This window comes from Thermobia domestica, chromosome 2 (genome assembly GCF_964235325.1).
Source record: "Thermobia domestica chromosome 2, izTheDome1.hap1.1, whole genome shotgun sequence".
In the NCBI taxonomy this organism is placed as follows: Eukaryota; Metazoa; Arthropoda; class Insecta; order Zygentoma; family Lepismatidae; genus Thermobia; species Thermobia domestica.
The window spans coordinates 126,648,798-126,672,754 of NC_137455.1; the positions used below are offsets into that span (position 1 = coordinate 126,648,798).

At 33.7% G+C, this 23,957-nt stretch overlaps 1 protein-coding gene across 4 annotated transcripts in view; it reads right to left on the reverse strand.

The window, feature by feature from the left end:
- Positions 1-23,957, reverse strand: part of HnRNP-K (Heterogeneous nuclear ribonucleoprotein K) — a 148,293-nt gene that overhangs the window by 18,322 nt on the left and 106,014 nt on the right. For 3 of the 4 annotated variants that reach the window (XM_081745811.1, XM_081745812.1, XM_081745816.1), the window contains 6 exons: positions 15,355-15,449; positions 14,121-14,177; positions 13,294-13,337; positions 10,272-10,344; positions 5,369-5,485; positions 4,081-4,209 (listed from right to left, as the gene is read on the reverse strand). In XM_081745811.1, the coding sequence (XP_081601937.1) occupies positions 4,081-4,209; positions 5,369-5,485; positions 10,272-10,344; positions 13,294-13,337; positions 14,121-14,177; positions 15,355-15,447 (513 nt within the window). In that variant the 5' untranslated portion in view covers positions 15,448-15,449. Of the gene's footprint in view, positions 1-4,080; positions 4,210-5,368; positions 5,486-10,271; positions 10,345-13,293; positions 13,338-14,120; positions 14,178-15,354; positions 15,450-21,610; positions 21,825-23,957 lie in introns of those variants that run through there. The other variant, XM_081745808.1, reaches the window with a different exon arrangement.

Sequence of the window (23,957 nt, forward strand, 5' to 3'; positions counted from 1 at the left end):
TTGTGATTAGGAAGTAGAAAAGTGAAGTAATAATACTTCGAATTAGTGAAAACTAGCAGCTTCACAGTTAAAACTTAAGAGAATTTTTAATTTTGTGCTCATACTGCATTTAAAACCCATACCTACAGTTGCATATATAGGGAATTCATAAAAACGCAGTTTATGGTATTATCGAAATTAGTTTTGACATGTTGGAAGTTATTAATTTAAAAAACAAGTCAGTCGGAACCGAGTTTGGATTCCCATTTTCCTTTTTTGAAATCCTTCAACTGCTATTGCCAAACTTCTCGTAACCCCCACCCTATTCAATTATCTGAAATAAAACAAAATGATGGATTGGTAGTAACACTGCACTTTTTCCACTAATCTAATCTAATCTGCTACAATGATATAGTATCTACAATTGTTCTTTTAACTAGTCTCTCACTATTTTTATTCAGTCTCTTTCTATACATACGAAACTTTCTATTAATTCAAAATGATTTTTTTCTAGTCCAATTAAAAAAAAACTGGATAAAAGAAGGATGACTGTCAGAGAAGGCGAAAACAGACGTTGCAGGGGATTTTATTATTTAGAATGACTATCCTTCTAATCTAAATTTTCCATGTATTTATGTTTCAGTAGTTCCGGGTAGTAAAAGGCGATCACTATTTTTTTTCTCTCCCCATTATACAAGATCTTAAACTTACAATTTCTATAAAGCTTTTTCACTTTTAACAAATGCCAGCACAAAAAATGAGACGCGCGGCACAATTTGCTGCATGATGTTGCAATGTACTGTAAAGTTACGGAAATCCATAAACATGAAGACAATCAGCCCGCTTGATTTTTCCTTTGTGGATGGAGTTGCATGCTGCTAGCTACATTTTATTGATTTGGTGGGCAATAAAGAGTGCAACTAATTTTTAAAATTACAATTAACAACAATCAGAATTAATAATAATAAGTGACAAAAAGAAACAATTCATTCACAGTAATGAAAAATGTATACTCAACAAATAATGGAAAAAAAATAGAAATTTAATTATAAATGAAATTAAATAAATATTTTATTACATTTATTTAAAAATATATTATTTCCCGTTCACATGTTTATTTTCTGTCTCTGTTCTAAAAACTAAGTAAAGATTCCATACATTCATTCTACCATCGATTTTCGACAATCATAGGCAATTTCCTCCCATGCCTAATTTTTCCTTAATCGACTGTAATAATATGGATCTCTGCTATCCCACAGAACACTTTTCCATTGATAATCGATCAACGGGAATACTTCTTGTGATCTTCCATGACTGGATACCGAAACGAATGTTTGAAGTGCCGCGTCTCCGCGGGATACTCCCGTGCTCATGCACCTCTCAACTTTTGTGGAGGTACTCAGCACTCTCAGAGGGAATAAAAGAGGGAAGTAAAATAAAATAGGGAATAATTCTGATATTTGGATTCCTTTGAGTCCATTCCTCAAAACTGTACTCGCAAAAATTGGACAAGTTCATTCCGCGCGAGGGCAAACAATCACATTGTCGGACTTGGGCAAACACCCTTCTGTACTAAATTATCGGCAAAACATTTTATTCCCCCCCCCCTCTTACGATATGTACTTAAGAAAAAAGCCAAGAGGAATGTTCTGTTTACATTTCACGTTTATAGCTATAGCAATGTGGACATGCCATTAGATCCTACGTACACCAAGGCGTTACGCGTTAACACCGCACAACAATGCAGGGTGAAAAAAAAAAAAAGTCCACCATATAAATACTTTTGTCTCAGAATATGTAATCTTTTCTATTTTGTGCCTTCAATTGTCTTAGTTAATAGTTATTTTCTAAGAAAGAAAGTACAAGAACTTTCTCCACAAAAAAATGGATGTCCAAATGCTCATCTTAGCCTCCGGCCTCAACGATATCTAGCCACAAAGATAAATGTTGTGCCATCACTGACAGTCACAAGCAGTTAACTTAGAAGCTTCCACGCATTTCGATCTTTCACTAATCTGAAGAACTTTCCAAGCATTTCGGTCTTCAGCTAGTCTCATGAGAACTATATTCTTACCATCATTCATCAATTAAAGCCTTTTAACTATCTTCAATATTTTTTTGTTTACGTTTCCACTCGATTTCTCATTCGATCCAACATTCTTCATTATTTTCTGTATACACGTTTCAACACCTCCAGTTAATTTTATGTCTTTTGGTATGATAATATTTTTAGTTAGTACCTAGTTATATCATAAACACTGTCACACGCTGAAATAACACAGAGTATTAACACTAAGGCAATTTATTTTGGTCATGTTTTTCATTGATATGTTGTACACCTGACGCACTAATCATTTTTCGAAATGTCCCCTCTTGGACTTGATGCAAGCACGAACACTGCCTGGCCACTGGTCAATGGCATTACGCACGACGTCCATAGGAAAATTGTTCACTGCTCGGGTCAGGGATTGTTTCAGACTGTCGACAGATGGATGCAGTTTATGGCAGACCTTTGAAGAACTGTCCAAAGTTTGTAGTCCAAGGGGTTAACGCCTGGGCTGCTAGAAGGCCAATCAGTGGTAGAAATGAAGTTGGGGACGTTCCGTGCCAGCTACTCCTTGGTTGTTTTTGCTTTGTAGCCTGTAGCGGAATCCTGCTGGAAGAACCATCTTTCTCCAGGGAACATGGTAGCAGACAGTGGTTTCACTATAAGGTGTTATAGCACGGCCAACAAGAGATGGTCTCTGACGTTTCTTACCACATACGTTGGGACACTGCAGCCCCTACTTTGATACCAGTGTTACCAACTACAATCACTGTCTTATACCATTAATTAAATTGCCACTACAATTGCACCGAAAAAAACCTTGACATGCGAGTAGTGGCAATGTCACTGCGAAGTGTCAGACGTTCTCTTACTGGACGCACTATAGCACTGTGTCCTGGTACACCTTGGCAGATGTTTTAACACCTTGTTCGCAAAAATGCAGCTGGGTTGTGCCTGAGTAGCTCACTCCCCACCAAACCATCACTGAGGCAGGATGATGTGCCCTCTGAACCCTTGGAGCTGCCTCAGCAGCTGCAGTAGATAACGTGGCGTACACACGGTTATTTTGGGCGTTGTAGGCCAGCTCAATTGTGAACACTTTTTCATCAGTGAACAGAATGTTTCTGTGCACATTGTTGGCGTAACACCGAAACACACACTGATTTAAGGATCCTCAACGACAATGTTTGGATCAAAAAGTGACCAGTTCGCCTCATACGCCCGAAGATGTAGGTCACTCCTGAGCACACGAGACATGGAATTTCTGATGTTCATTTCAGCAGCTATCACACTGTGTTCGAACAGGATTTCCTCAAATTCTTGCTGCGACTGTTTTCTGGACCTGCGGGGTTCGTACCGTTTGTGACCTGCCACTCCTTGCGCGGTCAGATGCCGTTCCAGTCTCGGTGTATCGCTGTATGGCGCGATACACGAATCTCTTGCTGATTTGTAGGAGTTTCAGAAGGTTGAAAATCTCACCTGCTGTCTTCCCGACCTTGTATAGTGCAATTATTGCTATACGATTTTCGTAATCGCCCCATTCCATCAGAACTAAGTACAACATCAACGTATGTCATGAACAGTCAAACACACACTACATGCATCTTCAGCTTTATACAGATGGAAGTAAAAGTACACTGTGCACTCCGGCTGCCTCCAGCGCCATTCCGAACTTTGTGACAGTATTTATGATATAACTAGGTACACTACAATACTATACTGAAACTTATTCAACAATCAACAAAACCTTTTCTTCTTCCTAAAGAGGTCTTGTATCACTATCCTTGCATTTACTGTTCATTCAGATTTAAGGTTTTCATTTATAACTAGGTACTGAAAACTATCATTAGGACACGTGTTTACATTTCTTTTCATAATAAACAAATCCAATTTTTCACATTAGAAAGTTCCTGAAAACAGTACTATGAAATGTATTCACAAATGAGGCATAAGCAAAACAGTAAATGCACTCTTGAAGTAAATAACTGGTTTTTAATTGATGTATGAGCTATGTTTTATTACAAACCCATGATCTGAACCATAATTTTACTTACATTCTTAATTAATTCCTGTATTTCTTTTATGCAGTCAACACAGGTACTTGGTCCCCCAGAAATCTGAACTATTCTATCAGTGCTGTTTGGGCAGCAACTTGTGTATATCTTTATTTTCGCACCAGTTTTCTGAAAGAAAAGAGAAAAGTAAACAATACGTAAATCATACCTAATAGCAAATCTTGGTCGCGTTTATGTATTCACAAGTTTTTATTGCATTACAGTGGAGTTCCGGTAATTCGAACAGGTCTGGAAGGATTTTTTCTTCGAAAATACGCAGTTTTAGGAAATTAATAACTAAATGAAAATGGGTGCATGTTTTTGTAAAGTAAAGCTTCAGTTATTACTGTATAATCATTGTAAATTATTTCTACCAAAATAATACTCCTAGCGGAAAGATTTGTAACTACTGTATGTATTGCATGTGAAAAAATAAAGGCATCAAGTTTTTCCAACATTTTAAACATTTTTCCAGTACAGTACATATACTGTAGTCAGAAAACTTGTTTTGAAATACTATACGCTATGTATTACAACACAGTAGACCCGTTCACCCGCTTCAAACCGCGATTTTACTGTTATTTCGGCTAATTCAAACAATCACGTAATCAGAACAGGGTTCAGTCCCAATTAGTTAGGATTAGCGGGACTCCACTGAATTTAAATGTTGCGCAAATATAAACAAGTTTCAACTTACTGAGCTTCTATAAACCGGAAAATCTCCAACGTGGAAATGGAAAGACGAACTGAATAACTTTTACTCGTTCAAATTACAAGTTTCTTTCTTACAGTTTGACCCTTTATTTACACGAAATCCAATACATTCAACAGTACGGTAGAAAAGGGACCTGAATCTAGCACTGAATACGTGAAGTCTTCACTGTCACATTTTACTAAACTCTGTTGAGTAAATTCTGTCAGCGTTCTGAATTCAGATTAAGTATTCCTAATTTTGACAACACAGACTATTCAGTGGAAAACAGCATAGTTGCTATTATTATGAAATATTTAAGTTACATCAATTACGCATATCACTACCACGTTAGGTAACTGCTCCCTACTTAATACAATTCAAAATCAGTATGACCTGAATTAACCCTAAATACGCTATTCACAGAATTTCGTTAAATGCGACTTTCACTATTTGGATTTTAAGGAAATTACCACTGACTTCACCAGATTAGAAATTCATAGCACGGAAGTTACACTTTTAAACAAAAAAAATTTTTTTTTTCTTTCTTTGATCAGAACGTGCAAAATAACTATCTTACGTTCTCCAAATACATACCTCACGTAGTTCTTTTATTTTAAATCCAGATTTTCCAATGATGCAACCAGCTTGACTCTGATGAACAAGCATTCTGAGTTCAATATCATCGCCACGGGAACCTCCACGCCCAGGTACCTAAGAGAATAACTGTTAAGTTAATAAGTTATTACAGAAGTTTATATTTAAAAAAAAGAAAGAAAAAATATTGTAGGGCAGAATTTAATATACGCTTAGCGATTGCAGGGCATTTAAAAACAACTGGGAGGCTATTCTAAAAAGAAGAAAATGGAAAGCAAGCTTCGTATATCATTTCTCTCTCTCTCTCTCTCTCTCTCTTTTATATATCTTATATAATTTATTCCAAAAAAAAAAAATGAATGTTTCGTTTATTGGCTTGTACTTTTACTGTATCGAAGAGGCCGTAGGTTACTTTTAAAATTTTTTATGTGTATCCTAAAGGAAGGGGAGGGGGTTCAGGGGAAGATTAAATTGACTGTAAACTCATTTTTAAAAACCTATATAACTTAAATATGATTTATGAGGGTAAAACACCCCTAAGACGTGGAAAGGGAGTAAATGTAAAAATAAAAGATTCGTGTTGAATCCAGTTTGCTGTGTCGTTCAGATGAGTATTACGCTTCTGATGCCATCTGTTAAGTTGTTCTGTCATGAAGTGAATTTATCAGGGAACTGAAGAAAGGAATTTCGAAGAACATGCCACGGAACATGTCTTGTCTTGAGAGTGCACATCAAAGCGAGGAAACAGTTTTGTGACATGTACCGTACCTCAGGTGATGACCAATGGAAACATGTAATATTTTCTGACGAGAAGAAATTAATGTTACCCTGGGAATGATAGCGGTGTCAGGCTCTGAATGAGGAAGGGTGAGGAACTGAAGAGTGATTGTATTTTGGCAACACAAAAGTTCAGTGTAAATGTTACGGTGTCGGATTGTTTCATCTCCCGAGTTGAGGGCAGACTGGAAATCTGAACTGGAAGCGCTTCTGCCGAACAATACACCACAATACTATCGAAAAGTTTATTGCCAACTGGTAGGGATTACTTTTTATGTGAAAATTTGGACTACTACATCTTCCAAGACGATAAAGCTTCCTGTCACAGAGACATTAACTAGTTGTGGCGGCCACCGAGCTCCCCTGATAGGAATGCCACTGAGAATTTGTGGCACCTCATGTCCCGTCGGCTTCAGACAAAAACCTTTAAAGACCAGAACAGTTCATTTAACCTATTGTTGCAGTATGGTACAGTCCACAGTGAAAAAAGCCTGCAACATGAGCATATTGTGAAACAACGAAGTCTTTTGCTCCAAAATAAGTGTGCAGTTGAGGACGCCGAGGTTTCTCCTGGAGTGTTCGTGCCACTTTGCGTTACGGTGATTCCTTGCGCTGTTAGGCGTAGTTTCACAAACTTACATGCTCATGTTGTAGGTTTTTTTTGCTGTGAACTGTACCAAGAAATACAGGTTGGTGTGTGACAAGCATTGGTGTACAGCATATCACAGGTTGGCAGCACTGAAGGTAGCTAAGGGATGGTATATTATGTTGTGAGAGACATTTATAGGAAAACGAACATTCTTGTTCATCTTAATATTCATTAGGTCTTTTATTTGTGCAGATTCATTAAGTTTTGCTTATAATAATCATTATTATAATACATTTTGCAATATGTTAACAGCATTACTTTATTCAAAAGCAATATATCGAGATTATTTGTATCATGTAGACATAATTTATGGCATTATGTGAACAATTAATTTGTAAGTTAACATACATACCAACCAAGGGCTCGGATAGATGTAATGTTTAATATGAACAGCATTATTTGCTGTGAATCATCAAAACCACAATATTTCTTGCGTTGGGTTAAGTGGTGCAGTTATTTTGTTACAGACAATATATGAACAAGAAAACTCCACTAAAACACTTATAATTTACAATTGCACTTATTTTTTAAAAAATACCATAATTTGAACTACAGAAATTACAAACACGTTACTTAAAAAGGAAATTATTAAAGATCTACCTATTTTCTCAACTACATCTGGATAAGTACAGAAAAAAAACTAAAACAAGCTGTAATTAAAAAGATCAGAAAACCCTTGAATTATTCTAACGTATTTGGTGGAATATATGATTTATGGTACGATTATCGAATCGTACAAAAGAACCTTTAATAGTATAGAAAGCACATTGGCAAAGGAGATTTCGTTCCAACAATTTAGTTCTTCCTAAAGGACACTATTTTTTTACATCCATCCTTTTAGATTCTTGGATGTTTTGAGGGATCTTCACTTTCAATTAAGTACTGCTTCAGTACTTTTTATTCGAGTATCATAGTTAACTTCATTGCAATATTTCGAATAGTTACGAGGGGGAAAAAAATAGGTTTCAATCCTGTTTGACAATATAAATGGGATACTACCGGAGAATCGACCCAAAGTACAAACAAAAATACACATAAACCCTCGTTATTCTCCACTTGGGGGAAAAAACAAAAACGCTACTACACAACAAGTGTCTTAGTTTCAAATCCCAACTAAAACAGACGCTACCACCCTATATCGTCGAACGCAAAGAGGAAAAATTTATTGTTACAACATTATACACTCTGGACATAAGATACAAAATCACTTTGAAGAAGCATATAGGTTCTAAGGGATACTTGTGTGTGTGTGTGTGTGTGTGTGTGTGTGTGTGTGTGTGAAAGCATTTGTGTCACAAGGGTTAAATAAGGCAGCTTGCTTTCATATCTCTACCCCTTGATCGGTACTATCCTAGTATTTGTCTGGCATGTTTCTACGGGAAGTAAAGAAATTAGGACGGCTACGCCTAATTCGTGAGTAAGAAGGGATTTTATTACTATTCAGTATTATATAGAATTAATAGAGATCGAAATATAAGCGAGTGCCAAATGGAAAACGTGTCTCACGAAACGCGGATCGATCTAAACGAACTATTTTTTTGTAACAATGGAATTCCATAGTTTCATTTCAAATGTGTACAATAAACCATGAAAGCTTAATCCGTATTTTATATACGAATATGGCTTTAAATTTACGTACACTCATGTCCAAAATGATTGTCGCATATCTATAACTGTCTTTGTGTAAGGATATAATTTGATAATGATTTTGCAGGATACTTTTAATACTGATATGATGTATATAATCGCGAAATGTATATTTCTGGTAAATTTCATAGGAAAATAATTATAAATACGAAAATTAGAATGAGTAAAATAAAATGTTGCTAAATGGACAAGAAAGTTTTGTTTTCGTTTTATTGTTCTTATTTACTGCTCTTTTGACACGAAATTTGCTACACATGTCTTTGCCGATTATACACGTACTAACATTGTAAGAAATACTCGGCGAATTCGTTATCAAATTATATTCCTACAACAACATATTTATAGACATGCGACAATAATTTTGGACATGAGTGTACAAACTAACGAAATTCAACTTTGTCCAATAAAACCCTATTTTACCTAAACCTGGGTTTTTCACAACCGTGTTATAAAAAGTTTACTACTCTAATACGACTACAAGTAGCTGGAAAGAATATATTTATAGAAAATATCTGGCAAAAATTAATTTTCTCTCTCGTTAGGATACTGCTTGACCTAAGTTCGATCTTTAAATTTTCACATACCCAATGTGGAATTGTTCTCTCTCACATCTGTATGTGGATACACAATTCATGAAAATGATTTGGTGAAATCTTTAATTCACCAATATCTTTCCCGTACCACTTTTCCAGAGACAAGAGCTTAAACTACTTTTGTTACAGTAACCTAGAACGAGGTTTAACTGCTTTCTTGCGCTCAATCGAAAGATTCTTGCAGTTTCGCGGATACTGTTTAGTCTCAAAACCTAACCCCCAAAAAATGAATTTACTTAATATTACCGCTATACGTAGTTTCTCATTCTCGAAACAACGTTAAACCTACTTGTTGCGTAAAGTATTAGATATTCATATTCTATATCAGGGTGTCTACTAAAATTCCAAAATTAAATTCCGTGACTTTTTCGTGACCTTTTCTTTACCAAATCAAAATTTCCAAACATTTTCAAGAGTGAATTTGGGTGCGAATTAGGTCGAATTTTCATCCATGCGATAGAAACGTACTTTGCTTGCGATTTGGTAGAGTCTAAACACGACCATAGACATTTTTGGTGGTGAATTTTGACGTTTTATAGAACAAAATTTTCCAATCTGTACTTATATTTGTACAGTTAAAAAAAAATCCTGACCCAAAAGCTAAATTTCATGACTTTCATGACCGTTTTCTGGTTTCGTGACTTTTTCGTGACCGATAGACACCCTGTATATCAACCATGTATAGCCTTTATTCGAACTGACGGAAACTTCTTACCCTTTCTTTCACGCAAATTTATTACAATTTGAAACAAATTCAGGAAAACAGTATGGAGCCTTAAGGATTAGTTTAAGTTGGCAGTCAATGTGCTATTCATAGTCCTTTCTCTACAGATTACTTTGCAGGTAATTTAAATCAAATGTAATTTTAGTTAAATTATCTACCATAATGCAAGAATGAAAATCACGTTTCTGATATTCTCTTAACTTGTCCATTTAGAATTTCTCTTCTCGGCACCGAAGCTGTAAGGTTTCGACCTACAGCTTACCGTAGGATGAGAACCATAGGAGTTTCCACCGAGAAGGTAATACTTTATATCCTCCTGTACAAGTTGTAGGAAAAAGAACAACTGTCAAATTAGTCACATTACAAATTAAGACTAGATTCATTTAAATAAAATTACTCATTCAATGTACTACACGAAGACTACTTCCAAAATAAAATTTAATTTCCATTCTAAAAACCTAAACATTAAGATATAAATAGCTTGTAATAAACACACTAAACAAATATACTTACGTCTTCTAAACTTGGAATGACCTCTTCGACAACTTGAAGGACGGTTTGCAAGTCTGACGAAATCGTCAAAATACTGAAAAAAGGTAAACTTGTTAACATGTGAAATGTATATTACAATAATTAAAAGTAATATAAATGCATGCTTACTAAAGGGATGTAACCTCCCAACCCGTTTTTTTTTTTTTTCTTTTTTTGATAAATTTACTTCTTCAGCTTTTATAAACTACTCGATAGACTGCGCTCTGGAATTCCCTACTAATTTGTTTAAAACTGCGTTAAAAACTAATACGAGATTTGATCCTAAAGTTTACTCACTATTAGGATAATATGATAGGAGGAGATTTATATATGAGATTTGTAAATATACATTTTATACGATTAATTACCCAACTTACAAGTCGTTCCCCCTCCCTCCATTATCTCAAAAGTTTTTTTCTTTACCGTAAATGATATTCCGACACATTGGATTCTTCAAATTTACTATTGATTTTAGAATGTGCTAAATAAAATAGTTACTTCGTTGTGTTATGGTGCATAATTACTTGCCGTTAACTTGTGAAAAATTGTACACATTGTGCTGTGCATATGCAACAAGTGGAAAAAATCTCTATACTTAACTTTGTATATATATAAGAAAAAGCAAGAATTTACATTCACTAAAAGTTAATGGGACATAGTATTTATATCAATACGTTCAGGGGTTGGACTTAAAAATGTCAAAACCAAATATTTATATATGGTATGAAGATTAAGCTTAATTAACTAAAATTTCCATCGTATGAGCAGTAAGTTTACCACAATTATCCTACGTCTATACTGATGTTCATAACAAATCTTAACTATGTTAACACTTATAAATACGTAATATGAAGAAACTAAATATTAGTGAATCCAGCAAGTTGATAATGAACAACTATTTTCGAAGTGTGTACCTTACATTAACAAATAACAATACTGTAGGCAACCTGCGGTATTTCAGATTTGTTATGAACCCTTAATGAATCGCTGAATATCCCGCATTAAATTTTGAAGTATATCATTAAAGAAATATCTACCATGATCAAATTCAACAGTCTACAAATCCCAGATGTTACTAAGACAAACCCATTCATAAGTAATAATTACAATATATATTACAGAGCAAGAAATAAAATATCGGGTACGGGCAAGGCAAATCTACATTACAAACGAAAACTGTAAAAACCACACACAATATCAGTAAATCACACGTAGTAGGTATAAGAACAGCTAAGTCTTAAACGTACCTTTAGCCGTACATGCCAGTAATGTACAAATTAATTTTAAAAAACATTTACTTGGTACCTCTTGATTATTGCTAATAATTATTCATAGGGTATTTCAGCAGTGTCTGGACTTACGGTTTTTGATCTTCACTTACACAGGGACACTCCATTCTTGAAGCGAACTTTGTCACTCTTCTTTGTTACGCTTTTACATTAAGATGGGTTTACCTGACTGGGGAACGAACTGTAAACTAGTCAAGGCTATCGTTCCATTTTGTGGACCCACCCGCTTGTTCACTTACGTTCTTGGGGAACAGGATCTGGATCGGTCAGGGACAAGGGAATGAAGTTCCTGAAGTTGAAAAACTCTCAAAATGGCCATAAGATTAAAAGGCAAATTTCCTTAGGCTTGCTTTAAATTTATGACTAATAAGAAAACTGGTAATAAATACTACAAAGTGTACATTACAAGGAAGAAATATAAAACAATGTGTACATATAATGTAATGAAATTACATGATTAAGAAAAAATGTCGAATTTATTAAAATAAAAATACTACTACTTTCCGATCGCGAGAAAGTTTCGACATTCGTGAACTCGATTAAACGAGTTAAGGCTACCTGCAAACCCATTGATTTATGGCCTGAAATTGCGGAAGAAATGTGTAAAATAAAGCATTTATACAAATTTACAATATTTACGGTGAAAGAATTAGATCCGGACTAAAAGTTAATATGTATAGGAATCGTGCTCAACTCAAACTAAGTTCCATCAACTGTATAGCAGATTTCCAGATAGCCCAATATGTTATTTAGGATTTAAACTGATACCAGTTATTAAAGAAGTGTAAAATGTGCATAAATAACTTCACTGAGAAACAAAATTAACGAACGTATTAAAAAAACTAACGTTTCAAATAAATCAAATCCAAATAAATACATAAAACTTAAAGAAACTTAAAAACTATATAAACCAACTAAGTGAAGAATACTACTAATAAAAATAAAATACATATTGGTAAGAATTATGCACTTAATGCAGCACTATACTGCGGCAGCTGTACAGAACAGCTTCTTACCAATAATGGTTTCAACTTGATAACAATAAACTAAAATTAAACATTTTTTTATGCAATAACAGTCACTGTCTGCATTCTGATAACTTCAAAATAGCTTCAACTGCAACAAGTGGATTTAAGCTATACTTCTTTTTCCACTTTGCTCTGGCAAGCTGGATTTTTAATTTTTTTCAGTTATTTACTTTGCAATAGTGATAATACTAGCTATCAAGAATAATAAAAAGACTTCTGTCAACTTAAGAAGTTAGTAAGCTTAAAGATGGTACAACAGCCTGAAATGAAACCTAGCTGGCATAGTTTATGCTACTTTAGAAAAAAATTCTGTAAAGCTTAACAACTAATCAAAGATTCACAGATTACAATGGCGTATATTAAAAAGCACAAAACTGGCAATCAACTAAACTACGCAATTAGGGAGCAGGCTTTACAGCCTGCTTCTAAATAACCAGAAAGAGACAGGGACTTTTGTTCTATAAAGGCCATATTCATGCTGCCATGCTGAAGTGTACCATCTCTAGATAATCTTTTACGATTAACACCATCAGAGAAAAGTTCTTAATTTAAAAAAAAAAAAAAAAAAAACTTTAAAAAAAACATCTATGGCCTTTTAAACTGAATATTTTTTCTTGCCTAGAGAAGGACACTAGCTGGGCTACATGGATTAGGCTTGAGAACCTAGTAAAAATCAGATTGAATTACCGTTCTGGCCCGGGGCAATCGGGGACTGTAATTGTGGCTTTGTACTGCATTTTGAAGGAGCAGAATTCCATTCGACGGGGACAATATTCCCATTCACAGGCGGGGCATTCAATCCAACAGGGCAGCGATGATCATCAGATTGGGCAAGGGCAGGGCCATCATAAGATTGGTCAGTTATGGGACCAATCAGGGGCCAACGATGAACCATTCAGAGGACGATGGAAGGAGTAAAATGGGGGGCAAAACATGTTAAAAAAAAGGTACGTAAAAATTGTGTAGATCATTAAATAGTGCAATCCTCAAGATTTTGTTTTGTGGAAGCTGAACGTTATTATTTGTTTACTAGTATACAATAATGTGTAAATATTAAGCCTAATATTTTTAACATTGATGACAAGGCATATGCAATTTTTTTATTTTTTTTACCACTGATTTGTCTTTAATGGTTATTTTAAAAAATTACATGTAGATTATATAAAAGAAAAATGGGGTTCTGTGAGGAATCTAAAAACTGGCGAAAAACAAATACCTGCTTTAATTAACATTTTGTGGGCAATTTACAACATATTGTAATTCATTCATTCATTACATTTTTAACTATTTGAAATAAAACAAATAATCTTAGGGATTCAAAATCTACAAACATATACCTATTAAATTCAAGGGTTTTTAAGAGTGCGAAATCTAAAATGAAAAATCAATCAATATGGATGAAATGTAGTGTATAGAAAATATGCATATATATATGAGATTGATCTTTTGTTGAAGTGGAATTTTTTTTTTAATACATATATAAGAAACTGACAAATAGTTAACGATTCACTTACCTCAGTCCTTAATTTTGTTATATTATGACCTCCTTTACCAATAATGGATCCCGCAGCCTAGATAAAAAGAAAATATGTAATAATGGTGACTACTCATTTTTTGCTTGAAATCTGGTTTTCATAAATAACATATCAGAATAAGCTATAATTGAAAGCTGAGAGATCTTGGGATCACCTTCGAACACAAAGTTTTCAAAATTTAAAAAAAAAAAATCAAAATTGAGATTTTTTTTATAGTTATGCCTTTTAAAAATGAATTAGGAGGTAAGTCCGTGTATAACAAAAGGATTTAAATCTGAGCAGACAGTCCTAAAACATGCTAGTTTGTAGCTGAGAAGCTAGCGTGACCAATTTTAATACCTTTTCTTATATTATCTTTGAAGGGATGTTCTCGAACTCAAAAAATAATAAATAAATAAAGGTGTAAGATCACATTCGTCTGAGAACGAATAATACTGAACTGTATTCTCGTGATAGCGGTTACGTGATTGACAAACAAGCTGCTAATCATACAATCGCAAGAATTTATATATTATATCATGGAAAAAATATCCAAAATTACTTCACGAAACGCTATGTGCTAGTCAAAAATTATTTGAAACAATCATAAGACTGTCCATAAAGTGTTGCTAAATTTAAGTTTGCATCGTATCCATTAACGAAAGTTTGAAAACTATCAATTTTAAAATATTGTACACCGAAATTTATATAATTAACATATGACTGATTAACATGTTCTGGTACGATGTCCCTACAATATTCAAGTACTTAATAATAGGCAACCGGGAAAATTTAGTTTAAAATGAGCGAAAAACCCAGTACGACTATAGCTCTTAACCCTTTGCGTACATAATAACCGAGTTTCAGGAGTTCCATTTTTATAAAATGCAACATGTTCACCACACTTATATTCATTTAACTATAAAAATTACATTTTTCAGTTTTACGTTCCATAGTTATGCCCTGTATGTTAAGACTAATAATGAAACTGAATGAGAAATGATTGGTAGAATGGTAATGTAGGATGACATGGATGAAAAAATGGACAACCAATTATACCAAAACACATTACTACATTTAAAAAGTGTAGATTTATTACAGAGTGTAATATTACGCCAGAAGCAAGAAAACTAATTTTTTGCTAACAGGAAATTTGAATGTGCCGTTTCTCCTATTTCTTCACAAACTACTGAGAGAATTATTACTAATAGAATTAAGAATTTAAGTTACTGACCTTGCTGGGGATGAGGAGACGCACATCAACATCGTCCCCACTTCGGGGCCGCTTCTGAGGGGAGCCCATTTCACCATCCGCCACACGCTTCATGCCTATTAAGTAATAAGTGTCAATAATTCCTTACAAATTTGTCAATTATGAATCTATATTAACAGATAGTAGTTTAAGAGAAAATCACGTAATCTGGTATTTTTTATATTATTTCAAATTTCTTTTAACTTGTATGTGCACTTTAATCATATTTATTTGTATTACGTTTCATTTTGCATTTTTTTCTGTTGCACAAATGACACTAAATTTTTTGTTGGGGATAACAGGGACTAGTGATTGTACTTTTAGTTCATTACTCTTCAAACTTACAAAAAAGGTAAGACTTGAAATATTTCAAAACTCATTAACTTAAAAATTCTTTATAAGAACTGCTTTATAATTCAGTCTTTAAATTACTAAAGCCATCTACCTTACACAAGCCATCATGTAAGTTCATGCACTGATAAATATTCCTATCGGTACAAGTAGCTACTATTTCGCCACAAATGCAATAAGTATATAACCTTAACATTAATTTTTAAAAAATTACTTTGAACCGCTAAGTCATGGCAACTGCAACTCGAAACTTAAAAACTTCGTATCCACCAATAGTTCCAACCTAACATCAAGAGTATATGATCTACAAAACTTCTATTAAACCAACATTTATAAAGTATGTACTCCAAATTTGTCAATGTCTAGTCACAATACTTTAAACAATTCTACATACACAAACTATACTCAAAACCATTCTCCAAAACAACCATTTTCATTAAACAGACTATCAATGTCAATTTCTAAAAAAGGTAAGTTATTGCCATAACTGCGATAGCTCTCGCATACGTCCCAGCATAACCACACGCTGACTAATCAATACTAGCTGCTGAAACATTTTTGCTTACTGTAAGAATACATGACTTTTTAAATAGTGGGTAGCCAAGATTTTTAAACAGGATCGTAGATTTAAATATTTATTCAAGCTCCTAGACAAACCAAACTGGAATTGGAACCCACGAAACTGCGACCGGTTCCAAAATTATTGGGATAACTTATACAGTACTAATTACAAGATACAGAATAGTGGTTAAGGCTGTAGAATTCACTTCAGGTTGAATTAGAACTAAATTTATTGTACTCTCAAAAATTATCAATTTAATGATGCTCATTTTAGAAAAAGGAAGGTCACGAGATGCTGTTAGCATGATTAAATGGTAGAGAGTTTACGGAAAAGGGAGAATTTATGTTGTGCCCACTTGTTTGGGTAAGACTTGTGACCGTATAAACTGGGAACTGGACAGAACTGTACAGAAGGTGGGGCTTTGAATGGAAGGATCTAAGATTCTTGTAACGTCTAAACTAACGGTAAATTTTAGAATATGGGGAAGGAATTAGAATGCAATTGGAAAAGGAGTTCGACCAGGATGTTGCCTTCACCGACGTTATTTAGGATATGTATAAGGAAGACTTTCGGAAAGACACAAAGATTAAGTGTACGTATATAGTTTGCAGTTGACACTGTATTTGCTACTCAATCTTAGGAACTTAATGAGATTTTGCAAAAGGTCAGGAAAGGATGCGATGAGAATCCGTATCAAATACAGGAGGTGAGAAAGTAAAACACGTGATTAGTTTTCGATGTCTGGATAGTTGCATTAGAGACTCAAAGAGAACGTTAAATAAACGTAAAGATAGGAACTGGTAGTTAGGAAGAACTGAAACTTCAAGATTACGAAAGACCAAATATTTCGTGCGAAGTAATGCACTCCATGCGGCAGAAACATCGACACTACGAAAAAGAGACAAAGGCTTTAGAAAGAGAAAATTAGATCGAATGAAAGCCAATAAAGAAGTATTAGTAAATGAAAATATTAGATGCAATTAGAACGAATACGAGATTAAGATTAGGATACTGAAGAACAATCCTGAAGGGCATGACTGAAGTTCGCTGAGGTTGGATGAGGATAGTGTAAATTACTTGTTAGTAATAGAATATCATGTGGAAATCAAATTTATTACAATACTATTATATGTGGAAATGTGTATTGTTCCGTAAACTTTGCGCCTACACACAATCATATTACTTTGATTCTATCAGTTGCATGAGGTTTAATCCTACAGAAACTTATCGAAATATTTTGGTTTCTCAACATTCGTATTTTTCTACGAGAAATTTTTTGACAATAGCTTTAACTCAATACTAACTATAGAATAGTTTTTCTTCTGTAAAATCGATATATGGAACATGTGCTTCACTCTACAAACGTGAAATTTAAATTCGGTAGTCTACTCATGAAATATCGGCTCAAAGTTTAGGAAACATCGTGCACTAGTCAATGTACACCTGTTCAAATATACTTGTAACATTTCATTTCTTGGTTGAACTTCTTAAATCCTAGCTATAAATAATACATTTCATAAAAAATTTAGTCGTCATTATATATATATATAAAAACAGACAACTAAAATTCCTTATTAACTCGTTAAAAACTAACATTTAATCATACATTAAATTTTGAAAATATTCAACGAGGTTCAATCCAGTAAGTGTTTCACGAAATTAATCGGGAAGGAGGGGAATTACGTATTTATTTCTTCCTCAGAAGCTACAGTTGGCACTTTCAATCGAAATGCAATCAGAATGACTTCTTTAAATTACTACGATTACTTTTAAAGCCAAAAAGTAAAATTATTTTTGCTTACTTTTACGACAATTTTAAAATAACGTCACTCACTCATTTTAAAGATTTTTATTTTCTTCTTTCCGCAATCTGTATGGATACGGCTATTCAGAGTTGAAGTAACATTTACGAAAAGGAAAAACGATTTATCAGTAAGTGATAACAATTACCTATACAAGTCTCTTAAAAGCAATAAAAATAGAGTGACTAACGAATACCAATTTGTTAACTTCATCAAATACTAATACTACTAGTAATAATGTAAATTACCTCGCTGGAGAGAATGTGTTACAATATCGTTTAGGAAGTTTTGATTTATTGTAACAATGCATCCAACATGAGATACTTGCAAAGTGTGAATACAAACATCCTAATGCACCCTTCATTTGTTCATTAACTTTGTTTCGACATTTTATACTAAAGTACTATAGACACAGTAATTGATATTGCAAAATCAATAAAGCCCGTCATAGCTTTCAATGTTGGAATACAAACTGAAAAAGAAACGCTGAGTATGTTTAACCTTTGTAAATTACATATACTAGTTTTAGTATATTGGCTAACGTCTTCATTATTCGATTAAAAAAGAACCAACAAAGCTTTTTTTTTTTTTTTCAGCATGGAGGCATTGTAGAACACGTTATATATGGTTTCACGTCTTTGCGTCGAGACAGGTGATGACGTCAAAAAAAATTAGGCCTACTTGATATTTTTTTGGCAGGCTTACTTTTGCACCTAGAAGATTGAAATTTTCCACACCTGTTCAATGCACCCTGTAGTATTTTACAGATTGGTTCCAGACCTCTGCGTTAACACAAGGGGAGAAGGGGAAATTAAAAAAATGGATTTTCTTTTAAACAAAAAATCTTTCGCGATCCCCCCTTTACCAAATACATGGAGATATGTGAATGGTACCGTTTGGAAGTATGTTCTATTCTGAGGAGAATAGATGTACGAACCATGATCCTAGGATAAAGAGGGATGTCTCAGGAAATTTTCACCTGAGATCCCGTTTTATACGGAATCGGAGGTACTGCGGAGACATTTTGACAGGCTTACTTTTGCACCTAGAAAATTGAAATTTTGCACACACATTTAGTACATCCCTTAGTATTTTTCCGATTTGTTTCAGATATCTCCGTTAACACAGGGGAGTTCAGAGGAGGAAAAAAATTAAAAAGGGTATTTTAAAACAAAAAATCCCTATTTTCGCGATTTTCCCCACCTCAGATATATAATGAAGGCATGTGAATAATGCCGTTCGAAAGCCTGTTCTACTCTAAAAGCAGTGATGTACGAACCATGACCCTAGGATAAACAGGGATGTCTCAGGATTTATTATTTTTTTTATTTATTTTTTATTTTTTTATTTTATTTTATTTTTATTTTTTTTTTTTTACACATTACATACAGATCTTTTGAGGTAATCTGGGGCACTGTGGGTCTCATTAGTAAATATTTTTTCGTGCCCTTACTACTCAAGATAGAAGCTTGAAATTTTGTACACATTTATTACACCCCTTATATTTTTAGTTGATTTTGAGATTTGTACTTCACAGGGAGGGTCCAGGAGTTTTTTTTTTTTAAATCCTGATTTCTCTCAAAATTTCCCACCTCAGGAATATGATAGGTGGGATGTGAATGGTGCCGTTTAGAAGGCTGTTCTATTTTGAAGAAAATTATGTATGAACCATGATCCTAGTATAAATAGGGATTGATGCTGTAGATGCTTGAAGTCTATAATTTGCCTTAAAAAAGCCAAAATTTAAGAGCTAAGACGCGAAGTTACATGGAAAAAGAATATGGGGATGTAATTTCATTCCTTTGAAAGTTAATCAATTAATCGACATGTGCTTTAAACTATTGCTGCAAATGACGAAACAAAGATTTCATTATATAGAGTGTTAGTACTGAAAACAGAACTAATTTTGCAAGTGCAGTCAATTATATCAATTTCATACACACATGGAGTTTAATTAGCCCTAAATAGGTAATATGTACTCAAATTCCAGTCAGCTACAATCACCATACCTTACGAAAATAGAGCAGCCAGTAATAATCAAAATTTAAAGAATATATATAGTCAATCTTGAACACTTCATATTGCCGCTATTCATCCCCAGTTTCACTTCACATTGTTTCAAATTTTACCGAAGAATAACTTGAGTGAATTTCGTGTGAAGTTGGAAAACTAATAATAGGACTAAATTCCACTAAACTATTATTTTGCATAATACAAGGCCTATAAACAGAAGTTGTGAGATGGTATGGAGCAAAAATTTCAGTTCTTTGGTGAAACCGGTCGTTGGAATCATTTGAACTCCAATGATAGCTGCTGCTACGAAAAGGACATTCTTTACATTCCGTTGGACCTACACCAGAAAACATTTTATGAGCTGAGAGGTTACCTACCATCTTTCTTACAACTGTAAGTTCTCAAAAACCTATGGAATATACACCATACACATACTATCAGTGTATAAGCATGTGCCAACTTAACGGTTTGGCACATGAAAATTAGGAAACAAGACTATATGTATGAAATAATTGAAGACGAAACAAGTAGTGATTTGAATGCTGATATTCTGATTCAACTTTTGATGGGTAGAATATGGAAAGAAGTTTATGCTAAGTGAAAGTACGGACTTCATGATTTTGAAATTTAAAACAACTTTACTCAAATATTTTCCTAGAATTTTACATACACGGATAGTGTAATAAAACTACATCAAAAATTTATTACTATATTTGATAGCCTAACATTTGTAGTGACATGTATTTAGTAACTTCAGAACACTATTACGGTAAAGAAAAAACTGCGAAACTGGAATATATCGTTTGATCAAATTTAAGCATCATGCATAATTTCTTCTAATACAATTTTTTTTTTTTTTTTTTTTTTAAATAATGATCCAATCATCATTTTGACAAAGTTCAGGATACTCAAAACCAAATTTCCGATGCTTCTAAAGAACAGGCCTGCCACTTGACTAAAGTGCTGTAAGATCTGATGCACAGGAAATGGAAAGAGCAATAAATACTATCATAAAGCAGAAGTAACTACGATTTGACATTAACTTGCAAATTATTTCCAAAACGGAACAAACGAAACACGATCGTAATGTCGAAGAAATGAATTTTGATTTGGATTTTATGCAAAATTTATTTCATAAAATTCACAATATACACAAACTTGTTGAAATTGAAATGTATAAAACGTATGATGGGGAAGAATAAAGAAGTGCAAATAATCTGATTTTTTCTTTTTTTCTGATACTTGGATCCAAAGAACCTCCAAAATTGTAAAAACAGTGCTGAATTACGACTGACAAATGGATGGACGTAAATGATTTGTGTAACAGTGAAATTAAAAAAAATAAAAATTCATTAAAACGAATTGACAAAGATCACTGCCAGTCATACGAAGAGGAAAAAATAGAACCTAGATATATGTAATGTGTGTACAGAACAATGGAATTTTCAAATATCTCGGAATCATTAAATTACGTGCATTGCATTTAACACGAACTGTTTGCTACACTTACCTCTCATATCACCAATGAGTGGAGGACTAAATTCTTCCTGCCTTTTAATCCAAGTCTTTCATTAACTTTTATGTGTAAACCAGGATAGCAGTAAGTTCTACTGAACTCACCATCTGATAACTATACGATTATTCGTTATACACTTCGCCCTAAACTCGGCTCGCAGCAGCTGTCGCTATTCGCGCGTGAATACTCAGCGCTACGGGAACAAGCGAGGCGACTTCAGTGAATTTCTGTGGATGGTATTCAGGTGAGTAATGAAAAGACAGACGGCGCCACTAACCGTCAAGTAGATTCTCCCCTCCGCCCGTAGCATATAACATTGGCGCCCGCTTAGTATTGATCGCTTGCTCTAGAATACATTTTGACTTGGCAATACTCGGTACGGCACGGCACAGTTTACCTCCAAAGACATGCTAGGTCGGACTGGTCACCTGACCTTAAATCATATCAGAAAGCAAATGCAATTTTCCTTTTTTTATTATTACAGTTCATACGAATGATACGTACAGCATTTAATCCTATTACAACATTACTACTATTTTATGTACTGTGTACTGTCCTTATGATATACTTCGGATGCATAAAATTTATCAATTTCTAGAAAATATTTCCTCGATAGATTTATTTCTATAATTTCACTCATTTCATGCATATGCGAACTAATTTGCTGCGTTCGCACGTCCGGAGTACTTTTTTCTTCTGTATTTTACTATCTATCTATCTATCTATCTATATCTATATATATCTATATCTATATCTATATATATATCTATATCATATATATATCTATATATATATCTATATCATATATATATATATGGGGCGCCATCTATTTATATGCCATACGTAGAACTTTCTAACGTGTTATATGATCAACCAATAATTCAAATTTAATACATATGCCCTTTCCTCTGATGAATATCACCAAATGTGTTTCGACATTCTACTTTGAGCAAACCGGATTTTTACTGTTTCCATTTCTCACACAGACCAACGAATCTACAATTAGGACAATGCATGTTCGTGAGAACACTACGGATTAATTTCATGTAACTTCTACAATAAATTTAATCCACGAAAATAAAAATTAAAATACCAATTCGCTTTCCGAACGGTCCATCAGTTACCTACTGTGAAATCTAATTCTCTAATAGAATAATTTCACAACTGTCTTTCAGCACAAAGAGGAAGGATGTAATGTAATCAAAGTATCCGGTAGTATCTATACCAACTATTTACATGCGACACTTCATATGACTTCCAGCATTTCAAAGTAGGAGACCCTACAACACGCAATTTGAATTAAAATGGGAGTATTTAAAGAAAAATTTTCAAAAAATTCTGAGGATTTTCAAATGGTAATTCTAAAAGCAGCACAAATAAGGACTAATATGCTCCTTATCACCAGTGTTTAACCGGAAGGAACTCAGATATGCCTCTTTTTGCTGAAATTATCGCTCACTTCAAGGCACTAATTGCACTAGGACATAACAGCTAGAAAAACTGTTCATTTGAGTATTTCTACAAGCGTATGCTATACTGCCTTTCCTTTTGATTCCCGTATCAATATTTTCTTAACTAATTTTGCGAATTCTTTTACAGTCTATATCTGAACAAATGTGAGTTCCAAGTGCTGTCAGGTACTATGTATTTGTTACGAGTATTATTTAACTATTTTATACAAATAGACATTAAGAAAATTATATTACTTTAGGTTTGAGTTAAAGCTTAGAAATATATACATTAATTTAGAGTAATTTTATATTAAATATGTATAATCTAACTAGTTCACTCCCTTGGAACTTCTTACAAAAGTCAAACTCCTTGTTTCCAATTACTGAAAAATCCATGCTTAAAAGTATACAATTATTATTATTATTATTATTATTATTATTATTATTATTGACTTCGACCGTGTTTCACATTATAATGAAACTTTTAATATCTCTCAATAGCGAACACCACAACATGGACAAACTTTGTTCCGGCAAAAATGTGTGGTTTTATCGGAAATAACCGTCCCTTTTGCGGGGACTTCCCCCACTGTTTTAGTTCTCTTTACATAACGAACTTCAATACTAAACTCGTCGGCATCTAGCATAAAAAGAACTCTCCACAACTGAAAAATGTATCTTCATTTTATCCAAGTAAATTTCTACCAGAAATTAATATACGTAGGACTCTAGGGTAGACAATTATTGCAGACTTCCCCCTCTCAATGAAATTCATGAACTCATTGCTTAGTTTGGCCTACATTTCTGTAATAATTTCTATATTAGATTATTTTAATATAGCCAACAAGCAGATTGAACGACTTTTATAGAGGTAAGACGTACTCAAAACG